This window comes from Scylla paramamosain, chromosome 32 (genome assembly GCF_035594125.1).
Source record: "Scylla paramamosain isolate STU-SP2022 chromosome 32, ASM3559412v1, whole genome shotgun sequence".
NCBI lineage: Eukaryota > Metazoa > Arthropoda > Malacostraca > Decapoda > Portunidae > Scylla > Scylla paramamosain.
In genome coordinates this window covers 94,540-119,615 of record NC_087182.1, presented here as the reverse complement: position 1 = coordinate 119,615, position 25,076 = coordinate 94,540, and the positions used below count along the sequence as shown (strand labels likewise).

At 40.2% G+C, this 25,076-nt stretch overlaps 2 protein-coding genes and 1 long non-coding RNA gene across 13 annotated transcripts in view; 1 reads left to right on the top strand and 2 right to left on the bottom strand.

Annotated features, from left to right (window-relative positions):
• Nucleotides 1-14,262, bottom strand: part of LOC135088941 (endoplasmic reticulum membrane sensor NFE2L1-like) — a 122,533-nt gene extending 108,271 nt beyond the window's left edge. For 2 of the 8 annotated variants that reach the window (XM_063984019.1, XM_063984018.1), the window contains exon 1: nucleotides 7,312-7,599. Coding sequence is in view for 4 of the 8 variants with exons in the window: in XM_063984017.1 (XP_063840087.1) it covers nucleotides 7,617-7,832; nucleotides 7,997-8,191 (411 nt within the window). In the remaining 4 variants the exon portion in view is untranslated. The other 6 variants (XM_063984021.1, XM_063984022.1, XM_063984020.1 and 3 more) reach the window with 6 other exon arrangements.
• Nucleotides 14,263-19,276: 5,014 nt separating this feature from the next.
• On the top strand, nucleotides 19,277-23,676 carry LOC135088945 (uncharacterized). Its single transcript, XR_010261201.1, has 4 exons — nucleotides 19,277-19,412; nucleotides 20,168-20,241; nucleotides 22,407-22,507; nucleotides 22,842-23,676. It is a non-coding gene; the product is annotated as an uncharacterized LOC135088945 (long non-coding RNA).
• The window catches only part of LOC135088939 (dnaJ homolog subfamily C member 2-like), a 39,200-nt gene continuing 36,022 nt past the window's right edge, over nucleotides 21,899-25,076 (bottom strand). For 2 of the 4 annotated variants that reach the window (XM_063984010.1, XM_063984011.1), the window contains exon 21: nucleotides 21,899-23,138. The gene's annotated coding sequence lies outside the window, so the exon portion shown is untranslated. The remainder of the gene's footprint in view (nucleotides 23,139-25,076) is intronic. The other 2 variants (XM_063984012.1, XM_063984013.1) reach the window with 1 other exon arrangement.

Here is a 25,076-nt window from a genome sequence, read left to right as displayed (position 1 = left end):
GTTTGCTATCTTACCTTTCTCACCTACTTACACACAGGCACAAAGAATATTTACAAATATACTGTAACCTACTTAACCTGAGGCACGCCAAGACAGGAACTGAGGACCTGCTCCCCAGCCTCACTCTGTCACCAGCATCACCAAACACGGCAATCACACAGCCACCACTGCTTAGACGTGACCTCTGGAGACACCGCACTTTCACACACTTCATTAACCTGGCGACACAAACAAGTTCGGATCTCTCTTATACATGAGAGTGAAGAAGGAGGACGTACTGATATAACGGACAAACTTCCTTCTCGTGAATCCCTGAAGTCACTCAAACGTCAGACCGCACGTACGTATTAAAGTATGAAAATTATAAACGTGAATGACTTAAGGGTACATTGAAATATTTTAAACAATGAAATCGCTTAAACTTGAAATAATGTAGGAAAGTATATTTAACACAATTATATCTATGCAAAAACCTGACACTGAAATCACTCCAATATCATATACTAGTGCACATAAAGAAATGTTCAGGTGTTCCACGTAATTATTCCCAAATAAAAATTGCACCATTAATAAATGAAGCAATATACATATTCAGGTTTTAGACTTCACAGAAGCCAAGTCTTAATTTGGTTTCCATATTTAGAATTTTCAGTAGTCTACTCAAATCTCTCTCTCTCTCTCTCTCTCTCTCTCTCTCTCTCTCTCTCTCTCTCTCTCTCTCTCTCATCGTTGTTTCACTTTTCAACAGCCAAAACTCTCAATCTCTACCTGTTTCTGAATTTCCAGTAGACGAATGTAGTATAAAAAATAAAAAAATAAAAATTTGCCTCTCAGAATTCTCAGTAGACGAACGCACGTTAAATGCCGGTTTCAGAATAATTAGTAGACGAAACCACTGTAAAAACAAGCTTGACTTTTTTTCCTGTTCCAGAATTCTCAGTAGACGGATGCAGTAATTAATGCCTGTTTCAGAATCTGCAGTAGACCAATACACTGCAACCACAAATCTGACATTTTTCTTGTTCCAGAGTTCTCAGTAGACGAATGGCCTGCACATACAAGTCAACCTCACCGTCACTCCACGACACTCCACGCAACACTCAACATCATCTCCAGTGCCACCTTCCTCGTGTGGTGGGAGAGAGTGAGTCGCTCTCCCTCTTGCCTCTTCCCTCCCACAACCAGCTTCCTTGACCTCCCTGGCTTACCACACCCACCCACCCATCTACCCACCTGCCTCCTCCTCCTCCTCCTCCTCCTCCTCGCCATATGACAGTAAAATACAACAGTAATAGCACTTACGCGTCTGTTACTTCGGCAATGATACATCAAAAGGCACCGTCATTACCACTACTACTGCTAATACTGCTGCTGCTGCTGCTACTACTACTACTACAACTACTACTACTACTAAAGTTATATTTCTACTACTACTGCAGACGAAACAGAAGTTAAGGGAGAAATAACTAGCAATAGAAGAAGGAAAGTGAGTTAAGGAAAAGGAAGAGAGAGAGAGAGAGAGAGAGAGAGAGAGAGAGAGAGAGAGAGAGAGAGAGAGAGAGAGAGAGAGAGACTGTGTGTGGTGACTAGATAGTGTATAATTAGTCCTTACAAACCACATCACACTAAGCTCTCTCTCTCTCTCTCTCTCTCTCTCTCTCTCTCTCTCTCTCTCTCTCTCTCTCTCTCTCTCTCTCTCTCTCTCTCTCTCTTCCTTAACTCACTTTATTTCTTCTATAGCTAGTTATTTCTCCCTTAACTTCTGTTTTGTCTGCAGTTCTATCTCTCCCTTTCCTTCCCTTTCCCTCAGTTCTGTCTCCTCGTCTCCCCCTTCCCTTCCATCTCCACACCATATCACGTCACCAACGCCACACGTGCTCAAGAAAGGAGCGAGGCTTTTCTACCCTCAACCTCTCGTTTCCTTGGCAACTACTTCCTCTCAGCAACAACACGGTGTTTTTTTTAAGCCGGCGTGCAAGAAGACCTTCTGTACCAAGCTCTGTTCTTTCACTGTGCTAAGCTTAAAATATGGTACATTAAAAACTTCCTCTCTCTCTCTCTCTCTCTCTCTCTCTCTCTCTCTCTCTCTCTCTCTCTCTCTCTCTCTCTCTCTCTCTCTCTCTCTCTCTGTCTCTCTCTCTCTCTCTCTCTCTCTCTCTCTTATAATATACCAATAAATTAATTAATTAACACAGTGGTAACCTACATACCCCACATCGCTTTCACGGACTTTAGTGCTTTAATGAATATCACTGAGCCAGTTATCTCCTCATGGCACATGAGCGCTTGTCTTTCATCAATATATGCAAACCTACATCGCCTTAGCATACAGTAACAGCGAGAAAAGATGGATTATGAATGCGAGTGTGTAGACAGTAGGAGGTCGTAACAACAACAACAACTGCATGGTCTACGTGTTGTTTTTATGTGGTACCTTGTGAAAGCCTTTCCTACCTCACTGTGCAAACTTACATCATCTTAATAGCGAGAAAAGATGGGAGAAGAATGTGTGTGTGAGTAGTAGATAGTCTTGGAAGTCTTAACAAACTACATAGTCTACGTATTGCCTCTCCTGACTCTTGCCGCAGGTGCTATAAAGAGACCCGAAATTAAAGTAAATTCATGAATGCTTTGCTAACTTGTTCACATAAACATACTTGTTACTGTTACTATTTGTCACTGTGTTGTGTTATATATTTATTTATCGTTTTTATTTATGGTGTTAGGTAAGGTCTTTCATATAGAGCAAGAGACAAAAGTGACCCTTTAGACAAAAATTGTATGCTATTTCTCGCTTAAATAATAAATACATCGTTTCAACAAAGTGAATAAGCTCAGTATGGAACACTGCTTGCTTCAGTACTACCTATCATCTTTAACTTAAACTCTTTCAATAGGGAGGTTTCAAGTCTCTTCTCATGAGTTTGGATATCCTCTTTACTATAATTTTCCCTTTAAGGACTGGCATGTTGAGTGGGATTTTTTTTTTATGACCTTGGCCATAACTCCTTGCACTGAGAAAGAAAAAAAAAAAAGCTATACAGGCGAGGCGTAAGTCAGATACACATTGCAGTGCCATGATGAGGTGAGCCGCGATAAGGGAAGTCGTGGCCCACAGCGCAAGTCCATCGAGTAATAATTAACCCGTTATGGTAGCACAAGAGATCAGAGGGAAGGTCGGATTCTGATAGCGCAATCAGAGGCCGATAACGCGGGTTTGTTTGGTATCGCAGCCCAGACAGTGAGCGGTCAGGAAGAGGAAGAAAGATGAGACCACTATGTATTATTCAGTACACCATTACAATACCACCAACACCGCTACGCCTGTCACACTACAACTTTCATTAAAACTGCCGTTTCCTATCGAATGGAGCATTTTTTTTTGTGTGTGTGTGGGGGTGGGGTATATCAGCAGCATATTGCACAGCTGGTAACATTTTGTAAGCGAATTCGTACCTAGTTCACAGCCGTGTCTTTATGGCGTCACATAACTATTTTGATAACAATTTACATTTCTTACAACACGCATTTTTTTTTTCCAGTTATTCCACCGGTATACTGCACGCCTCATAACCTTATGTCTCCGAATTCCAGCCTAGTTCACGAGTTTCTTATTAGTACGGCGAAGCATGCCTTCTCGTAATCGTAGCGGGGATATGTGGTCTTAACTACCTAGCTCTGGTTAGTATTTCATCATTCTTTATTCAGGGGTTTTAGAAGTAAATGGTAGTAATTTTTCATTATATTGTAGCTGTTATATGATCCTCGTACCATACACAGCTGTGGCCCCGTTTTCATCCATCACACATTCGTCTACTTGTCTCCGTCAGCAGGCTACATCTTCAGTATCAACAGGAACGTATAAGACAGTGCACTCAGTAATGAAGGCAACGGGCGAAACGTTCTGAGACTGAAAGGTAGTTCACCAGTGTTTCCTCTCGCCTCCACACAACACTCAGCAACCGCCAAGTCAAGCAGAACAAAACACCACTGCCGCTGACTACATGTGTAAATTCCACTTTCCATACTGAATTAATAAAAAATAAAATGAGTAAAAAGTGATGCAGTATGAACTAATATGAGATAATATACCGGTACATATCTCTCTCTCTCTCTCTCTCTCTCTCTCTCTCTCTCTCTCTCTCTCTCTCTCTCTCTCTCTCAGCAGGGAGTACATGTCGGGGTGGCTGACGCAATGGAAGTGACGTCACGCTCCATCCTTACTTCCCTTTCCCCGAGGCGACAGTCCCGAGCGGACTGGGAATACCTCCTGACACCTATTTCCTTCATGCTTTCAACAACAACACCAACACCACCACCACCACCACCACCACTACCTCCTGACACCTCCTACCATCACGTTCCCACCACCACTACCTCCTGACACCTCCTACCCTCACGCTCCCACCACCACTACCTCCAGACACCTCCTACCCTCACGCTCCCACCACCACTACCTCCTGACACCTGCTTCACGCTCCCACCACCATCACTACCTCCTGACACCTGCTTCCCTCAGGCTCCCACCACCACCACTACCACCACCACACACATACACTGCTGCCTCACAACTTGACAGCAGCACAACCTGGCTACTTGGAGACCCTAACAGTGTTTATCTTAGCTGTGTATTTTTAGACCCTCTTTGTTAACATGCTAAGACTTAGCATCTTAACAAAGAGGGTCTAAAAATACAGAGACAATAACCCTAAAAGGCAAGGCACTGAACGCAAAGACATTTCATTGACTTTACCTCACTACCACACTAAAGATGGGAAAAATATATAAAAAGACTTTTTTTTCTTAATAATTCTAGCTATATTATGATTTCCTTTCTTAAAAATGTAGAGACTATAACACATTCATGGAATTCTGTAGGTGTAACATGTTCCCAGAGATGGGGGAGAGGAGAGGAGAGGAGTTTGAAAGGTGTCCCATTAAGCTGACTGAGAACTTGCTTTGCAACTACCTACCTTATCACCACAGGAGGAAGCAAATAGTATATGTCACGTGACAGAAATGGGGAACAGCCGAGAGACCTGGATTACATCTAAGGCAGGAATATGACATCGAGTGTAAATTAAGAAAATATTTGGGACTAGTGATACTGGATAACTTATCACGATTGAAACATATATACAAGATTATGAAGATATGTATCACATATTACGGAAACTAAAGATGTAAGAGATAAGAAAATGAAAAATGAGATGGCATGGTCACTTAGTAATTAGAGAAAACTGGTTAAAAGAGCCTGGAGATCGAGAAAAGAGTGAGATAGAGGGATGGAATTGTGGTAGAACTACACAGGATGGGAGTCACAAAGGAAAATGAAAGGGGCATAAACAATTGGAGGAAACATATGATGCCAACCACTTTAGGGAAACTGCAAAAGAAGAAAGAATAGAGAGTGTGATGGAGGGTAGATAAAGGAGGGTAGGACTCCAAAGGATGGGAATCACAGAGGAAGATGCAAGGGACAGAAAAAAAACTGGAGGAGACCCATACATGGTACCAACCATTCACTTCAGGGAAACAGCCAAAGAAGATTAACTAACCATAGTAAGGTAAATATAATATAAAATATAACTCTGGTTGCTAAGCAACCAGAGTTATATTTTCACAGGAAAACCTTCAGGAAAACCCCAAAGGCCTCCTCAAGAACATCATTCTCCTAACATCCTGCAATAACTTCCTAGCAGTCACAGAAAATATTTTACTTGAATACTTTCAATATAACTGGAAGCTCACCACTTGCATACTACTGTGAGAATAATTAATTGCAAATTCATTGAATATATAAAAAGAAATCTTTGTTAGCAGGTTCATTTTAAAACATACAGAAACCTGCCAGAAATGGATCTTGACCTCAAAATAATAAAATCCCTAATAAACCCAAACTGAATGAAAATTCATTGAAAAAATTGAGACCGAGAGCAGGTTCATTTTAAAGCATAAAAAAAAACAGCAAAAAATTTACCTTATCCCCAAAATAATAAAATTCATATACCCATCTGAGTGCATATTCACAAAAAAGAAAAAAAAACATCAGAATTTTTGTGAGAGTACTTGACAATAATAATAATAATAATAATAATAATAATAATAATAATAATAATAATAATAATATTATTATTATTATTATTATTATCCTTATTATTATTATTATTATTATTATTATTATTATTAAAAGCCAAAATATGCCATGTCCCCAAAATAAACAAAAAATACCCATAAACCAAAATCCTTTATCTCACTGACTAGCTCAACTCCAGTCACTGTTCATGGTGTGCACTAGGATAAAAACTAGAAACTATACATTTTCAGTGCAAATTCATATATTATTCTCTAGACTTAATAATACAGGCTTTACATGTTTCCCCTCCACTTGCATGGAGAAGTGGAACTGCATGCACACTGCGGGAACACAGGGCCGTAATGTACCAAGACATTCTGTCGATATTTGCTTCGCCCTGAGATGTTTGGTGCTGAGACATGTTGACGGTCAGTCCTGCCACTTTACGCTTCCTCCACAGATGTTTGGTACATAAGATGATACTTTTGGCCCTTGCCTTTAGAGACTAGCACTTCTGTGAACCTTTCTTTTTATATATATATTGTAACCAAAGGGCAGTGTGCCCGTCTTATATATATATATATATATATATATATATATATATATATATATATATATATATATATATATATGAACAAATTTGGTATTTGTCATCGGAAATAGGTAACATTGGCTGTGTATTACATCAGAAACTTCTTCACGTATTACACTGCATATTACATAGCTTCAGACCACTATAGTTTTCTACACCATCAGCACATCACACTCAGTGCACCACACACCTTCACGCAGTACACACACGAGAGGGAATTTTCATACCAATACCATATATTCGTTTTTTTTTTTTTTCTTTGAGTTAGTCCTAAATCACCAAAGAAAATGTACCTGAATGGTAAACAAAAGCCAGCTGTTTCCCAACGCACAAAGAATCTTCTAGAATTATTCTGATTTATCAACACTGACGCCGCCACTTCGCCTTAGTGTAGTATTTTAGTGCCCACGTTGAGGTAACTGCAGCTTGTCAACACCGTTAATTTCAGGTGTGTAAGACTAGGTAACAAAACACACCCTGACTCATACCGGTCCTGTCACGCCTTATTTACCCACGAACTCTCCTCCTCATTCCACTTTTCCGTCCTTTTTCTTGAACTTTAATCACTCACGTCCACATCCAGGCCACTCGATTCCCTACATGTTCCGTAATTCGCTCGAAAAGTGTCGGAATTCTTGCTTACAACACACAAGTCCCCTCCTGACTCAGGCTGTAAACCAGACTTGGCAGGATCAAAACTCGCCCCCAATTGGCTAGTGCGCGGTACAGAGAGGCTGGCGACTCTTCCTCTGATTGGATACTCAGCGATGACGCAATCTTTCAAACATCTTCATTGGCTCAGTTTCCATGACGTCATGTCATAAGCACAGCACACCGCTATTGTACAGCTCTAATTTCCACGTAAATACTATTAATATCTACCTGTGAAATTATAGCAGTACTTTTTGTGATTGATAAACTTGAGAGATGTGTTAAGTTTGATCTTACCTCAGCCTTCTTCTTCCTCTTCTTGCTGCTGTTGTTGTTGTCAGAAGGCGGAAAAGAAGTCTCGTTCGGTGTAATTTTGACAGTCTGAGATGGATCTTTTATTAGCGTTTGGCTGAAGTCGATCTCAATATGCTCCCCGAACACAGTGGACGGGGACATGCTTCTCATCACAGGTAGCTCTTCCACCACGGGACCGTCCATTGCGTTAACTTCTCCCTGTAACAAAAAAAAAAAAAAAAAAAAAAAAAAAGCAAATATAAATCACCACCAAATAACAACAGTGTGTACGTGCCTCGTCATGCTTAACTATCAGAAACCTTGAATAACTTGCCACAACCTGACGATAAATACACAACTCTAAACGTAATATTCACGCTTACTTTCCGTAACAGTACACAAGCTGGCGTGCCGTTTGGGTGAACCTGAACCAGTGTGCCAAGTGTCAAGGCGCAATACTGGCTAATACCCGAATCCAAGGACAAATCACTGGAGAGACAAGTGAGAGAACTGCTCGCTACAGGGCCACACCGAAACTGCCCCGCACACTTGTTGTAACGCGGCCCCTCAGTACGCATGACGTGCAAGGCCACTCTGCCCTTGTCCTTGCATCCTCGGCGGCAGTACAGCACTACGCAGCCCTCACTCAGCCTACATCACCAAGGGAAGGGCGTCGAGGTGTGGAGCCAGGATAGCAGACCAGAAGGAAAGTTGCGATTGCACGTCACACTCATACACGCTTCCAGACACGCGGCCTGCTTTCCGCCAAGCAACACTGCAGACTATCACCTCTCATTAGCAAGCCATACTCTGATACACAGCAGGGAGGGGACCACCACCACCACCACCGCTCATTAGCAGGCCATAGACTACGTAGCAGGCCATACTCTGCTATATTACAGGCTGAGGACCACCGCCGTTCATTGTCATACGCTACATGATAGAGAACCAGCACCACTCATTAGCAGGTTCCATATACACACCATCCACCGACTTAAGCAGAGTATAACACTAATAAGAGAAAGTATACCTGCCAGTGGTTTGGCATGACAGTGTTCACCTGGCAAGCTGCGAGTAACTGGGGAGGTAAGGGAAAGACTATCACAAAGACACTAGGTATTCAAGTAAAAGAGGATAGACTTGGAAGCTTTAGAGGATTACTCCTTCTCCACGTGATATATTGTTCCCAGACTAATAAGCACACACACACACACACACAGAGAGAGAGAGAGAGGAGCCGTTCAGGTGTATGCCGGAGAGAAGACGATTTGTGGAACTCAAGAGGGTCAGTTTGACAAGTATACTATTGAGACGTGTTGCAGTGAAAGCTGTGAGGGAAACAGCATTAATAACAGCAGGCATTGCCACGCCCTGACCTCACACAAGAAGGGAAGGAGTGTGGACCACTGGGATACGAATCTACACACACACACACACACACACACACACACACACACACACACACACACACACACACACACACACACACTAAGGAGGAACTGATACGAGGCGAGTAGGATAAAGGTGGGAACCAGAAGGGAGGAAGTGAAAAGGAAGGAGGGAAGTAGATCAGCAGGGAGAAGAAAAAAATAAGAATAAGAAAAAGATAAAGAAAAAAACAAGAAAGAAAAAGAGGAAGAGAAGTAGGAAGGAAAAATAAGAGAAGGAAGAAAAAGGAGCTAAAGACAGGAGGGAAGCTGGAGCACGAGGAGGAGGAGGAGGATGCAGTAGGTGGGAGAAGAGAAAGAAAAAAAAAAGAAAGAGGAGGAGGAGGAGGAGGGCATGGTGGGTGGAGAGAGGCTTTTTCTCATGCATATATTTTCTCATTTGCGTTTGGCAGCGATTATCATTCAAGGCAGACACACATTCCACTGGTCCTGCCTCACGATATCTCTCCCTCAGCTTCGTATCTGCCCTATCTCTGACTAGTAGTAGTAGTAGTAGTAATAATAGTAATAGTAGTAGTAGAAGTAGTAGTAGTAGTAGTAGTAGTAATATCAGTACTTGTTGGTTTTACTTGGCATTCTGACATTTGTTCCCAAAGAATAAATTAACGTTACACCAACACACTGAGAAACTTCCCATTTTGATGCAACGTCCGTGCTTGAGACCAACACCCACGAGCAAAACACGAGGCGATCCATTCAAACTCCTCACTCCTCGTTTGTCTTTCAGATATCAAGGTGAGGTGCTGATTACAGATCTAAAAACATGAGGAAAGTAGGGAAGGAAGGAAGGAAGGAAGGAAGGAAGGAAGGAAGGAAGGAAGGAGAGAGAGAGAGAGAGAGAGAGAGAGAGAGAGAGAGAGAGAGAGAGAGAGAGAGAGCGGGGATTAATGATGAGTTTTTATTGGAAAGACTATAATATGAATCTCTCTCTCTCTCTCTCTCTCTCTCTCTCTCTCTCTCTCTCTCTCTCTCTCTCTCTCTCTCGCATGATGCTGCTATTGCCACTCTCTGAATAGACAAACAATTTAATATTCCCACCAACACACATGCCTACATCAATACATGTGAATCAATCGGTCAGTCAATCAAACAATCAACAGTCTTAACACACACACACACACACACACACACACACACACACACTTCCATCAAGGCCAGTCAATTTTAGTATAAGCAGCATTTTCATCACCAGATCTCAGCGTTGGCGATAAGCAGGGCACGAATACCTACTTATAATGCACTGTATCCCTTCACTACACTACACACTGGCAGCGTCACTACGAGTATGTCACCACGCACTCACAACAGACTGAAGTGGTGAGTGAAAAGCAGGGAAGTCCGTACGCTCTGTTCACACACACACACACACACACACACAGACACACTGCACTGAAGGTTTTATAAGTGAGGACTCACTGATAAGATTGTACCACGGTGGGATGGGGGATAGATAGCAAGAATAACCCTTACTACACGGAATACAAGCACAGTACGTTATAGCACACAGTAATTGCAAAGGTTTTAATTAACGAGTTTGATATGAGACAGGAGTTTAGCATCCCAAGTTCTCATGAAGCGTTAAAATGATAATAGGAGATGACTTCAAGTAATACAACACTGATATTGAAAAATCACATATACATCGATCATCCAGTCTATACTCAGGATGGACAAGGTTAGGTCAAGTTAGGTCCAGTTATCTCTATCTGTATTGATCTAAATATGGATCTATAAGTAACCTATAGATAACCACGAAGTGTTGTTGGGTCGCCTAAGTTTCATTTGGTTCCTAGTAGTAATTCTCCTCTACTCTACACCATCATATAACACTATAGACTCGGACTACAATATTCGAGCTCTTCTACACCATCACACAACACCAAATAGTCAAATATTCGTTCCACAATGTTATGTCTCTTCTACATCATCAAACAACACCAAATAATTGTGCCTGAATATTAAAAGTTTCTTCTACACTATTTCACAACATCCTCATATGTTTAAAGTTGTACTCCAATGTTTAAAGTTTCTTGATCACCATCACACAACACCACTTACTCATGTCCCAATATTAAAAATTTCCTCTACACCGTCACGCAACACCATATACCCGAACCACAATATCCAGTTTCCTGTACAGTACTATCCCACAAAACCACAAACTCATACCCTAATACCAAAAGTTTCCCCTACACCATCACGTAACGCCACAACTTTCTTCTCCATGACAACACCACTTATTACTGCCCTAATATCAAGTTTCATGTTCACCACATCAACACAATCATGTCTTCCACTTAATTAAGCTGCCGTAAGAAAAGTGTGTCTGTTTCAATTATCCCTCACAGCTAACTGCTCCTTCCTACAGAGGCTTCCACAGTAGATCACAAACACATCGTCCTTGGTGCAAATGAAGAGAGGAAATTCATGAGCACTCGTCCCTTACTTAAAGTTCCAACGACAACACATTTTCGACCTTATTCACACAAACAAGAAAGGAAAACTACTTGAGGGAGGGAAATACACGTAGCAGCATATCTGTTGGCCCTTACGAGGTTGTTTGCGATGAGTTACTGTATCTAATCTAAATTGGTGTAGGACTGGAAAGGCGAAGGTTCCTTTAGTCTTATTTGCATGGATAAAGCTTTACGTTATTATCGTAGTGGTGGCGGTGGCGGTGGTGGAGGCAGGAGTATTGGTTGCGGTGGCCGTGGTGCTGACTTCACACCACCCGAAACATCCCCTCCCCTTCCCCTGACACTTGCATTACTCCTACTGACAAAAGCACTCTATCTAATCTTGAGAAACACCATCGGCCACACTCTGCCATCCACGGTTTCTCACCCAAGCGTTCAATTCTTACTTTCGATTAGGAGTTAGTAAATAACTGGAGCGTTTTCACAGTGTATACTTGGGTACACTTGTGAGGACGAGGCGTGAAGAAGCACACTAACGAGGCCTGATGATACTGGGAGTCAGTTACGAGGGTTCATATTCTAAAACGCTTGTCGCTTGGGACTCTCATGAACACTTTTTAAAGGACACATAAATGTTAAATTGGGTTCTCATTAGAGTTTCCCAATTAATGATGCAGGATTCTTGTTAAGTTAAAACTAGAATATCGCTTGGGATTTTCATGAACACTTTTCAAAGGACACGGAGATAAGTCGTGTTCTCATTAAAGATTTTTTTCCCTCTTATAATGCAGTTTTTGTTAAACTATCACTGGAATGATGAAAACACCGTGAAACTCCTATAACAATCATGAAAACTTGTTAAAATTAATCAAGAAATGACGTGGAAAGCCAAAATGCCAGGGTTTTTATGTTACTGAGAGCGATCCAAGATTTATGAAATGACGAACAAGTAAGACGTTATGGTTCCTGCTGCCGTGTAACCCTCGCGAATAGACAAACATCCCGTGGTAGTAACAGAGGACGTGATCAGAACAAAACAGCCGGTAATGTACCTGATCACGACGCACCGCTGAGGATCCATAAATGAAGCGGTCTTGCACAATATAACGTCAAACGTTGTTCAGTACCATAAACAGCGTACTTTTATAATACATCAGAACTGTGTAAATTTGAATCTGACGACATAAAAAAAAGTACAATATTGCAACAGAATTAACATCACGACGAGTTTTTTTTTCACGGGCAGGTAAGCAAGAATGCAAACAGGCAGGCAAGCAGGCAGGCAAGCAGGCGAGTGCAAAGGCCTTTCAAGATGCAACTTAACCTGTGGCTGCCAGCTCTAACACGCCAGGCTGGTGGGTAAAGGTAAGGAAAACATTAAGCAGTGTCATTCATATTCGCAGGTACAAGGAAATTCCACTCGCCAACTCTCTCTCTCTCTCTCTCTCTCTCTCTCTCTCTCTCTCTCTCTCTGCTTGCCTACATATCTAGCGACCGCGTATATATATAATTTTCTTATTTGCCAATACAAATGATCACTGGCTCAATATAAGAACACAAGAATGCAAGAGGATATTGCAAGAAGCTAACAGACCTACACGTGCCAGTCCCTCTAAGTCCAATAATTATATGCTTCTATCCACTTATAATCCTGTCCATAAATTCGTTTAATCTCTTTCAGAGTTTTCCTATTGACTCTACAATTGGCATGCACCAAGGGAAACATGCATGAAAAGCTTGAATAACTAGACTTTCTTTCATCATACGTAAAAGAATAAAATGCCTAACATGAAAATGTATGGATATGAATTATATGACTAGGAGGAAGAGGATGCGAGGAACAAACTAACGAAAGATAAAAATGTGTTGCAGGTGGCGTCTGTCTACCGGCATCGAGAGAGAGAGAGAGAGAGAGAGAGAGAGAGAGAGAGAGAGAGAGAGAGAGAGAGAGAGAGAGAGAGAGAGAGAGAGAGAGAGAGAGAGAGAGGCGGGATTAGTTTATGATTTCCAAGTACTGTAGCGGGTCGTCTTAGGAGAAGAGCGGCCACAAACAACACTCATATCCCGACAGAGTTAGCCACGGGAAGGGAACAGGTTGAGAGAGAGAGAGAGAGAGAGAGAGAGAGAGAGAGAGAGAGATGCCCAAGGCTAGGTCAGGTGGAGAGAGGAGGCCAGCGCACGGTAAGTGTCCCGGGAAACTACCAAGAGGATCTGGTGACAAGCGGAGCGAAATGCAGCACGCGAGAAGTGCGGCCGATATAGGAAAATAAAGAGATTAGTTTTTGTGTTGAGCCGACGAGCTGGAGGTAATTATCACTGGAGAATCCCCAGTTTACGTCAAGCGAGTGGGCAGCAAACACGGGCCGCACGGTTAACTTTTCCTACAGGGGCAGGTTATAGGGCCACAGTAACTAAAGGCGCACCAAAGCAAAACTATGTAAATTATCTCCATTACTATTTAAACATTGCCTACACCAGTGCTTACTCTGTAAGGTTGATGCACAAAGCACAGAGATATAGTGGTATTAATATATATATATATATATATATATATATATATATATATATATATATATATATATATATATATATATATATATATATATATATATATATATATATATATATATATATATATATATATATATATATATATAAGCGTAGGCAGTAGAATACACATCCTACCTGGTATTACAAGGCAGAATGACACCACAACCAAGCACCTCACGTCCGTCTCACTCAGCACCAAACACACGTTTCCCGCCACCAACACTCGCTTCTGCACGGCTAGCAACTGAGCGGCGACAGGCCTCACGCGCCAGATTCGATTTGACACACACACACACACACACACACACACACACACACACACACACACACACACACACACACACACACACACACACACTGTATATATATATATATATATATATATATATATATATATATATATATATATATATATATATATATATATATATATATATATATATATATATATATATACAGAGAGAGAGAGAGAGAGAGAGAGAGAGAGAGAGAGAGAGAGAGAGAGAGAGAGAGAGAGAGAGAGAGAGAGAGAGAGATAGGCATAGATATATATAGATGATGAAGTTCCAAAATACAAAAGAGGTAAACAGGAAAAACATCCAGAGTTCTCTCTTTTTCTTCACTTTATTTCTTGTAATGTTTCACCTTCAAAGAAGGCGTCTTCAGGCACTGCATGTTGTGGAGTAGGTGTAGAGTTCTCACTACATCAGAACCCAGTCATGTGTTGTATCCACTGAAGTGCAGTGAACATTACGAGCCGTCCCCCAACCTGAATGAAGTTTCTTGAAAACAATTGTTCCCTTCTCCACGACATACAATGCCTGAAGATGTCTTCTGTGAAGATGAAATGTTGCAAGAAATAAAGCGAAGAAAAGAAAGAATTGGATGTTTTCCCTGTTCACCTCTAGTGTGTGTGTGCATATATATATATATATATATATATATATATATATATATATATATATATATATATATATATATATATATATATATATATATATATATATATATATATATATATGTATATATGATATGAGATATGTATATATGATTTAAGACATTTCTGTAGCATCTATAGAAGTAGATGTAAACATTTCTGGCCATTGCACTGCTGACTCTGCAAACTCTGCAGCTCTGCTAAACACAACATTCTAAACTCTCCCAGTCTTAGTACAATGAATACTAGAAGTTCTGCAAGCACCCCAGGAAAGAAAGATCTTTTTAGAAGCATAGATTATTCCAAAATGTTGCCCAGAGGGAGTAAAACCACTTTTATTTCTTCTGGGAAAAGGCATTTGATAACCACTCCCACAAATACTCCATCAGTTAACAAGGTCTTGCATAATTTTGGAAAAGAAATTCTAATAAAACCAAAGATGTCAAGTCCATCAAGAAGGAAGCTGCCCAATCTCTATTTGCCAGGAAGAAGGTCATGTTCTTTGTTAAGACAGAAGAAGAGGCCTGTGTCCATCCCTAGACCTAGGAGTCCTTCTGTTAGTGGTGGGAGAGGGACATGACAGTAGAGATCATCCAGGCAGTATTCAGAACCTTTGCACTGGAACACATCTCAGAATTCCAGCAGTGGTATTAAAGATTTACCTCTCCAAAAGCTCCTCCATTTTCCTCAGTATCTTGGTTATAACATAAAGCAAGTAGGGGTTGAAGATACAGTCAAGCTGCTTCATTGGATGATGAGCTGAGAAAGACCATTTAATCTCCCAGTAATGGAGGGCAACTCTTATATTGTAAGGAGAAAGGAAGGCAGAGGACAGAATCTGTACATGTACACATCTACATGTACATGTAGTTTCTGATGACCATGGTACGGTTAACCAGGGGTAAACACTGCAAGCTATTTCTTCAGCAGGTTGTCCAACAAGGTAGTGGAATACTACCTCCATAAATACACCCAGTAAAGCTATGGAATGCATATCTGAAGAATCTAATGGGGATGAAGTGAGGGATTGTGTGCTGAGCTAAATGGTGAAGGCACAAGTAATTCGTACTTCACAGAAACAGATCAAGATAAAGAGACAGATAATAAAGACAATGTGCAAAATGACAGCAAGCCTGAAAATTGTCTCTCTTCTCCACATGATTTGCCTTATGCAAAATCAAAAAGCAGTTTGGTTGATTAAGTGGTTCAGTTGATGTTCAGAATCATAACAAAGGCAGCATCATAAATTCTAGGAAAGATGGAGAAAGCAAAACCATGAAAAGAACCTCCAAAGAAAATTCAGATGCAATTGTCACTTTGTAAAGACCAAGATTCACACCAGCACAGTCACTCACCAGATAGTCAAACAACCAGCCCCTCCAAAATCTTCAAGAAAAGGAGAAAAACTTCAGAAACATTGCCTGCTTCTTTTCAGGTAGTAGAGTTAGAGCAGGAAGACACAAATCCTGACATTAGAACTATTGACCAAAATAATTTAAGATGTGAGAACCTCAGCAGTGATGTCTTGCCTTCTTTTAAGATTAATCCCAGGAATCGGTCAAGAGGACACCTGGTAAAGGTGCATGTGCATGGCAAAGAGGACAAGCAGTCAGTCCCCTGCAGACTGCCCATCCTTTCTGCTCCCCAGAGAGTAAACAATATGACTGGGGTTGAAGCTCCTGAGAAGTAATTTGATTCACGTGTTATTCCATTTGGTTACCTCCTACACCTGACCCCTTACACACCCTCTGTGAGTAAGATGTTAGTACCAGCTAATGCATTGGTTGGAAAGAACACTAGACCAACTAAGCTAAACCAAGGCATTCCAGAAGACAATGTGGATGATATTACATTATCAGACTCCTTACATGCCTCTGATCTAGAGAAACAAATTGAATCAAGTGCTTCAAGTCAGAACATGCTAATATAGAGAAAAACAGGTATAGGTCTGTTAGTGATAAACTAAGAGATAGAGAAACTGGATTGTATGTTCCTCTCTGCGTGAAAAAAAAGAGTTATTTATAGTGATCCTCACCATTGGAAGTGTGGAGACCTGTCACATTACAAGTGAAGTCAGCTCATAAAGCCACTCTTAGAGATTAAATTAATACATCAAGAAGTGAGAAACATATGGCACATATGGAAGGAAATAGTAATACTAAGAAAACTGAAGTTATTAACATTGCCCAAGCTTTCCCTTTTAAAGAAATGTGATGATAAACAAGAGAAATTTCTCCAACTTAAATCACTTCCAATAGATGGTGGATTTGAAAATACTACCAAAGGAAAACAAGAAAATCAAAATGTAATTATAAGCACATGGTTGCATCCTGTGGTGGACAAGGCAGAACATGTGAAACCATTGACTATTCCAAGCTATTTCTAACAACATTCCTAGTACTACATTCACCTGCCTCCACATTGTTTTGTTGCCCATTTCTTTATTCAAGTGCTTCTATAGGAACTGCCATGTGTGAGCCTGGTCGCTTCTTGCAGCTTCCCTTATTTCTTATGTTCTTATGTTCTTATGTTCTTGTTAATCTTGCTGTGGTGGTGGTGGTGGTGGTGGTGGTCTTGTCTTCAGAATGTGCTAACTTATATGCTAAATTTCTGTATTGTACTGTTCTGTTTTCTTGGTAAGGTTGTTGCATGAATGAACAGAATCAGCTTGTCAACACATATCACAATATAATGTTAAACATTAGCACACCTTCATCACTTAGTACTGCAAATTTATTTTTTATGTCTATAACTGTTCTTTATACATATATGACAAAATTTCTGCAATATGCTGTGTTCCCTGTAAGGTTATTCCATGGATGAAGAGAATTATTTTATGTCACAACACTGAACACCACCACATGCACATACAGAGACGCCCACACATATTCAAACTAAATACATGATGATACACATATGTATATAGCATACAATAATACTGGCTCTCTTATTAACATTATTATTACTATTATTATTATTATTATTATTATTATTTAAACTAAATACATGATGATACACATATGTATATAGCATACAATAATACTGGCTCTCTTATTAACATTATTATTATTATTATTATTATTATTATTATTATTATTATTATTATTATCATTATCATTATTATTATTGTTGTTATTTTGAATGGCATTATTTTTTTGGTTGCATAATATTTAGAATACAGAAAAGGAAAACATTTTGTGATTCCTTTTAATTATTGGTGAAAATATATAGAAAAATACTTAATTCTTATAAGTATTGTGTTTGTTTTATTTGTTTATGTTCTTCATTAATATCATCATCATCATCATTATCATCATCATCATAATAATAATAATAATAATAATAATAATAATAATAATAATAATAATAATAATAACCCATGTTTCTCTGCCTCCTCTCACTCTTCTCCACAGCTTCGGTCTCTTTCATCTACCCTTGTCATTATTTTTTTTTTTATCCTCTTCTAGTCTCTCTCTCTCTCTCTCTCTCTCTCTCTCTCTCTCTCTCTCTCTCTCTCTCTCTCTCTCTCTCTCTCTCTCTCTCTCTCTTAGTAATTTGTGTATAATTCAAAACTCATTCCGGAGCAGCTATTATGTCGCATTGTTTCAATTTAACATTTTGTCATTACCTTTCTTCATATTTGATAAGAGAGAGAGAGAGAGAAAGAGAGAGAGAGAGAGAGAGAGAGAGAGAGAGAGAGAGAGAGAGAGAGAGAGAGAGAGCTGTCAGATGAAAGGTGAAAGATGTGTGCCACTGAGGGTTGAGTGTGTGGCTGCCAGGTTCAATAGGCGTGTTTTTCTATCAGTTAACACGTATATGTGGTATGGTGTGATTAATTAACGCTTTTCTTTACTTCTTTAAGTATTATTGAAAATGTGAAGTCTCCAGCGTAATTTCTCTATTCCTTTTTTCTTTTTTTCATGAGAGGAGACCGATCAACAAGGGAAAAAGGCTTTATTCCATCAGTTAACACAGTATGCGGTAGGAATTGATAGATTAATACCTTTTTCTTTACTTTTTCCGTGTTATCACGCATAATTTCTTCATTTCATCCTATCACTCGTGTCAGATTTGGCTCAGCAGAAGCAAAGGTACGTACTAACTCTAAATATGCCGCTAGCTAAATATACCGCTCACATATAAGTTTAAATATACCGCTAGTTGGGTGTAAGATTCGATGTTGATAAGGAAGAGTTATAAAAATAACAAACTGCTATCTTATATAAATAAAGTATCAATAATCAGAAAGAAAATACTGGATTAACTAATGAAATAATTAAAAGTTACTATATGTAGTCAATCATGTGAACATGTAAGTGTATTTCAAAGATATTATTTACCACAGAATAATTATTCGAACATGTTTACACCGCGCCAGCCTCTTTCCTGATCCTGTTTAAAGTTACAGGATGTGTTATCTTCTCTTCCTGCACCTGCTATTGATTCTGTAAGATTTTCTTTATCATACATAATTATTCAGAGTATGTAGGACGTATTCAAGGTGATATTGTGATGGTTTTACTGCATGTAACACAACTAAAGGAACAAATTTGCCCAGAACTTTCATGTGTACCCTGTGCCGTACCCTCACGTTATGGTAACTCTCCACATCCCACTTCAGGCCTTTGCTGGAATTTGGATCCAAAGTATTAAATTAAATTAAATTTTGGATCCAAAGTGGATTTTTCACCACTCGGCAATACTAGCACACGAACCCTTAACAGTGTCTCCATTAACTCACACCAGAGGTCGCCAATTCCAAAGTGGCAAGCCCCAAACCCCGCGTATCGGTAGAGACCAGACGTAAGTTTTAATTTGAGCTGCATAGATCTCTGGAAAGCCCTGCCTCATAGTGCTGTTGCAACTGAGTCCACTGCATCATTTAAAACTCCTTACACTCTCACTGAAGCCTCTGATTACAATGAGCAACACTACCACTGCATTTTCCAAAGTAGTCAATTTTGCGTAAGGGACACTCCTCAGCCCTCAGGTGTGGGTGTCTTCTAAGTGGTCCTGGGAGCTTGGGGAGGGTTTGGGGGATCTTATTAGGTGTCTTGAAGGGGCTTGGGTGAGGAAGTTAAGTCATAGAGATCTGAGGAAAGGAATTGTTTATCTTTCTCTGGGTCTGGGGGTCTTGTGTGGGTGTGTATATACTTAGTAATGGTGAGTGTTCAATTAATAAGTTTGTTTCTCTTTTTTCAGGCTCAGAGGATTCCCAACAATACCAATTATCAGATACCAACAAGAATGGACAGTCACCTTGCTATGTCCAACAGGTGTGTGTGTGTGTGTGTGTGTGTGTGTGTGTGTGTGTGTGTGTGTGTGTGTGTGTGTGTTTTCCTCTTCCTCTTCCAGAATCCTTCTAGTCTTTACTCTTACTGCATCTAAATGACAACCTGGTTCCGGTATTGCTATTGCCCCAAATTCACATTTTACTGAGCTGTTTGGGCAGTGTGAATGAAGTGTCCTTCAGTGTGTTCTTCAAAACAAACAGGAGGGGAGTGAGCATGAGATATTTTCAGGGAAAGTGAATACAAGTCCCTCTTTTGGTATAAAGAACAAAAAGCCTTGACATTATGTTTGTTTGGCCTTGTACCTATCATGGACTGTGCACTGGATTGTATCTGTCAACCAGGCTTTGAAACAGGAGTGTATAGTACCTCGTGTGCTGTAACAATATAGTCTTTGTAGAAGTATATTGTGGTTGACAGCATGAAGGGCTTTGGGGAAGTCAACAAAGATTGGTAATGCTGATAATTTGTCACCAACAGATTATTAAAGGTGGGTGGAAAATTGATTTAGAGCATGATGAACCCATACTGAGATAGGATTAAGAGAGGAAGAAATTGGTTCTCAAATAGTGGTAGATGAGTGGAATGGACTCCATAATCATGTTGTTAGTACTGGGACATTAGGGAGTTTTAAAAGAAGATCAGACTGGGTTTATGGATGGGGATGATAGGTGGAAATAGGTGGGTATATTTCATACAGGGACTGCCTGGTCGCTTCTTGCAGCTTCCCTTACTTCTTATGTTCCTATGTTATGTTCTTATGTTCTGAGAGTCACTTGACATTTTGTTTTATTTTTGTAGGCTCCACCTGCACCGGCTAGTGAATATTGATTACCTGGAGCTGTGCGGGTAATGGCCTCACACAGTCCACACTAACATTGCTCAAAGCTTCTTCTGTGACAGAAATGGGCTGCAGTGGAGAGACTTGAAAGGTTTCCACTTACTTGATGTGAAGGGCAAGGTGGATGTCAGTTTACATTGTCCACCTTGGCCTTCACATCAAGTATGTGGAAACCTGTCAAGCCTCTCCACTTTTTTTGTCTTTTTGATGTTTTGGTGTGTTTTTCAAGATTTTAGAGTTTTTTTTTTTGTATTTTTCATTGCTTCTCATGGAACATTCATCTCTTTTTGTGTGCCTGATGTTTGGGTACATTTATTGCAAAAATTAAAGGATAAAGTGTCTTCAAACCTCCCTCTTGAAGGAATTCAAGTCATAGGAAGGTGGAAATACAGAAGCAGGCAGGAAATTCAGAGTTTACCAGAGAAAGTAAGGAATTATTGAGAATACTTGTTAACTTTTGCATAAGAGGTGGACAGAATAGGGGTGAGAGAAAGAAGAAAGTCTTGTACAGTGAGGCTGCAGGAAGAGGGAGACATGCAGTTAGCAAGATCAGAAGAGCAAGTAGCATGAAAACAGCAGTAGAAGACAGCTAGAGATGCAACATTGTGGTGATGAGAAAGAGGTTGAAGACAGTCAGTTAGAGGAGAGGAGATGATGAGACAAAAAGCTTTTGATTCCACCCTGTCTAGAAGAGCAGTATGAGTGGACCCCTTCCCAGACATGTGAAGCATACTCCACACCTGGATGGATAAGACCCTTGTACAGAGTTAGCAGCTTGGGGGGAAGAAAATAAAAACATCAGTTAGTTCTCCTTATAATTGATAAAGATGCATACTTGGAATTATCATATAAACATTTGCTTCATATCTTACCTCTGATAAATGAAAACACTAAGATTCTTCCATCAGGTAAGATAAATTAGCCAGATTCCTTCTTCATTTAGATAAAGCTACACACATTTCCCAATTTAGCATAACCACCACCAGTATCTCACTGTTAGCTAATCCCACACTCCCTACTTGCTTCTGTATTTCCTCCTTCCTATGACTCGGATTCTTTCAAGAGGGGGGTTTCATAAAACTTATCTTCCAATTTTTTATGATCTTTTTGACCTTTCTTTTGGGACTGGCAGGTCAGTGGGTCTTTTTCCTTTTTGCTCTTTGTTGTCCTTGGCCAGTCCTCCTCTTACATGAAAAAAAAAAAAAATTAAGTTAAACAAATGAAAAAAAAAATCACTTGGCAGGTAAGTATGTGTTCATAGGTGTGAATGTCACAACCAGCGACTACATTCGTGGTCTTCATATTGCAGACTCCTCCAGAAGCAAGGAACTGCCAGTCCAGTACATCACAGGAGGCATTGCTATTGGGCGGCAAAAAAAATTCACCCTTCAGGAAGATATTTGACCACAGGTGTGTGTGCACGTGTGTGTGTGTGTGTGTGTGAATTAAGATTGAGGAGAAAGTAGAAAGTGGATGGAGGGATGGAACTGCAAAGGATGGGAGTCAGAGGTGAAGGTGCAAGGGACATGCAATGATGCAATATTCCTTTTTAATCTTTCCTGTTAAATTTAATCTCCTTATAAAATCCTGATGTGCCTTCATTTCCATACAGCCTGCATTTTACTACTACATTATTACACAACATAAAAGCATAATACACTTCAGCTTTCTTCCACAATGACTATTTCTTTTCAATCTTCCGTACCAGACTTTCTTTCTCTACAAATCCTTATTCTTCCCACAGCCTGCAGAAGATGTGTGAATCAGGCCTGATGAACAAGCTGAGAACCAAATGGCTATCAGCAGGAACCTCAACATGTGGCAGGAAGACTAAAAATCACGGCCAGCCTCTCTGATGTGGCTGCAGTCTTCATCCTCTTGATAGGTGGTGCAGCATTTAGCTGTCTGCTGCTGCTGCTACTGCTGGAGTATGTGGTGGGCAGTGATGCATGTGTGAAATCATGGCCTGTATTCTGAAATGCTCAGCTCTCTCACCATGACCATTTTCAGAGGCCACATAGATGGGTTCTCAAGGTTTCTCCTGTTGATAAATTTGAAATCTTGTTAATTTGGCATTAGACCTGTATAAGCACTTTTAACGTCTGTGTACCTTCATCTAGAGCCTTTTGAAAGCAGTGGAGGTAAAGTTTAGAAGACATAACACTTGAAAGCAACAATAACCTTCAGTTCTATCTACCTAGTACAGTATATGGACCGGCTGACAAACCCACACAGGGAGGCCAAGGCAAAGCACATAACATACCTTAACGATTGAAAGTCTAACATATCCTGCCATGTACATAAGAGCATAAGGGAAGCTGCAAGACTACACTAGGCAGGCCCTCTATAAAGCATATTTACCACACTTACAGGTACAACATGCAAGACAGAGGTGGTGGATGATGAGTTCCTGGGGATTGCTGACCTCAGTGAAGCACAGACATAACAAGAGACGGGAGACCTACACTGTTAAAGCCTTAAGCATTCTAATCACATTCCATGTAACTCTCTTCACTCTTAGATCCCTTATTGGGTATTCTTATGTATAATTGCTCACAAATATGGAGTTTAGTTATAACTTTTGTATTTTATTACCACTGGGGAAATGTCACATGGCTCAAAAGAGCTTGAAGGCTTGGGGACTTGGTATGGGTCAATACAGAACTGGCTGGTGGCTAGCTTGACACACACACACACACACACACACGTATGATGCAGCACTTAACAACTACATTACAGTACTATTACAGGTACCATCTCTTAAGATGGTAGGCATAAAATGTTATCTGCCATTTGATAATGGTTTTCTATAGATCTGAATGTAAGGCAACTCCACTCACAGGGAGAACACATGAGGTAAATAATGAACTGCTTACAAGAACAGAGAACAGTAACAGGACACATGCAGTGCTGATAAGGAAAACCATACCAGTACCTCAGAAAAGTACACCATACACAAAGAAAATCACACCAATAAGTCAGGGGGGAAAAAAAAAAAAAAAAAAAAAAAAAATATATATATATATATATATATATATATATATATATATATATATATATATATATATATATATATATATATATATATATATATATATATATATAAGTGTATCCCTTCACCTCCATAGCACTCACCACCATGTGTTGCGAGACACATTCAGATCACAGCTTGTGGACACAGCTTAAGAACATAAGGGAGGCATGCATGTGGCAGTCCCTGTATTAAGCATGCCTACCTAATTCCACTTACTTCTCCATGTATTCTGAAGCTCCCTAATGACATGGGACTAAACCTGATTGCCTTTTCCATTCCAATTTCCATCTATTTCTTGTCTTAGACCATTTGTTTTTGGACATGCGAGTACACACAGTACACTTGTTACCTTGACCTGAGTCACTGCCAGGATCAGTACTATGTCATTTATCTATTGCTGCATGGTTGTAGGTTTTCAGGATGAAAGGTGCATGCAGGACACCACCCAACAATCGCTTTGCTTGGGTAAGTCCCCCATGGACTGTGATCTAGTTAATAAATGTCTTGATCTCATCCATACCCTGGAAGGTGCTGGTGCCATAGTCCACTTCACCTGGATACCCTCTCACGTGAATATCCCGCTTAATGAAGAGGCAGACTGCCTTGCTCAATGTGCCCTTCAGGATGACAAGGTGGATCCTGGTGCTGAGTACACTGTGGGCTATGTTAAGAGTAGCATTAAGGACTTTGTACATAGTAGCATTAGTGATCAATTGGAGCTTTGTTGCCATAGGGGCAGTGGCAGTAGTCTTCACTATGTACATGTCTCCCACCTATGGGAGACACATTGCATCACACAACAGGGTGGCAATGAGGCTCAGTTTAGGCTATAAATACTTTTGGGAAGTCGGTGCTTCTCCTAGCGTGTGCTGTGTGCTGCACCAAGGGGACACACTGCGTCATTATGTCACGGAATGTCCTCTCATTGCTACATTTATGGTGCAA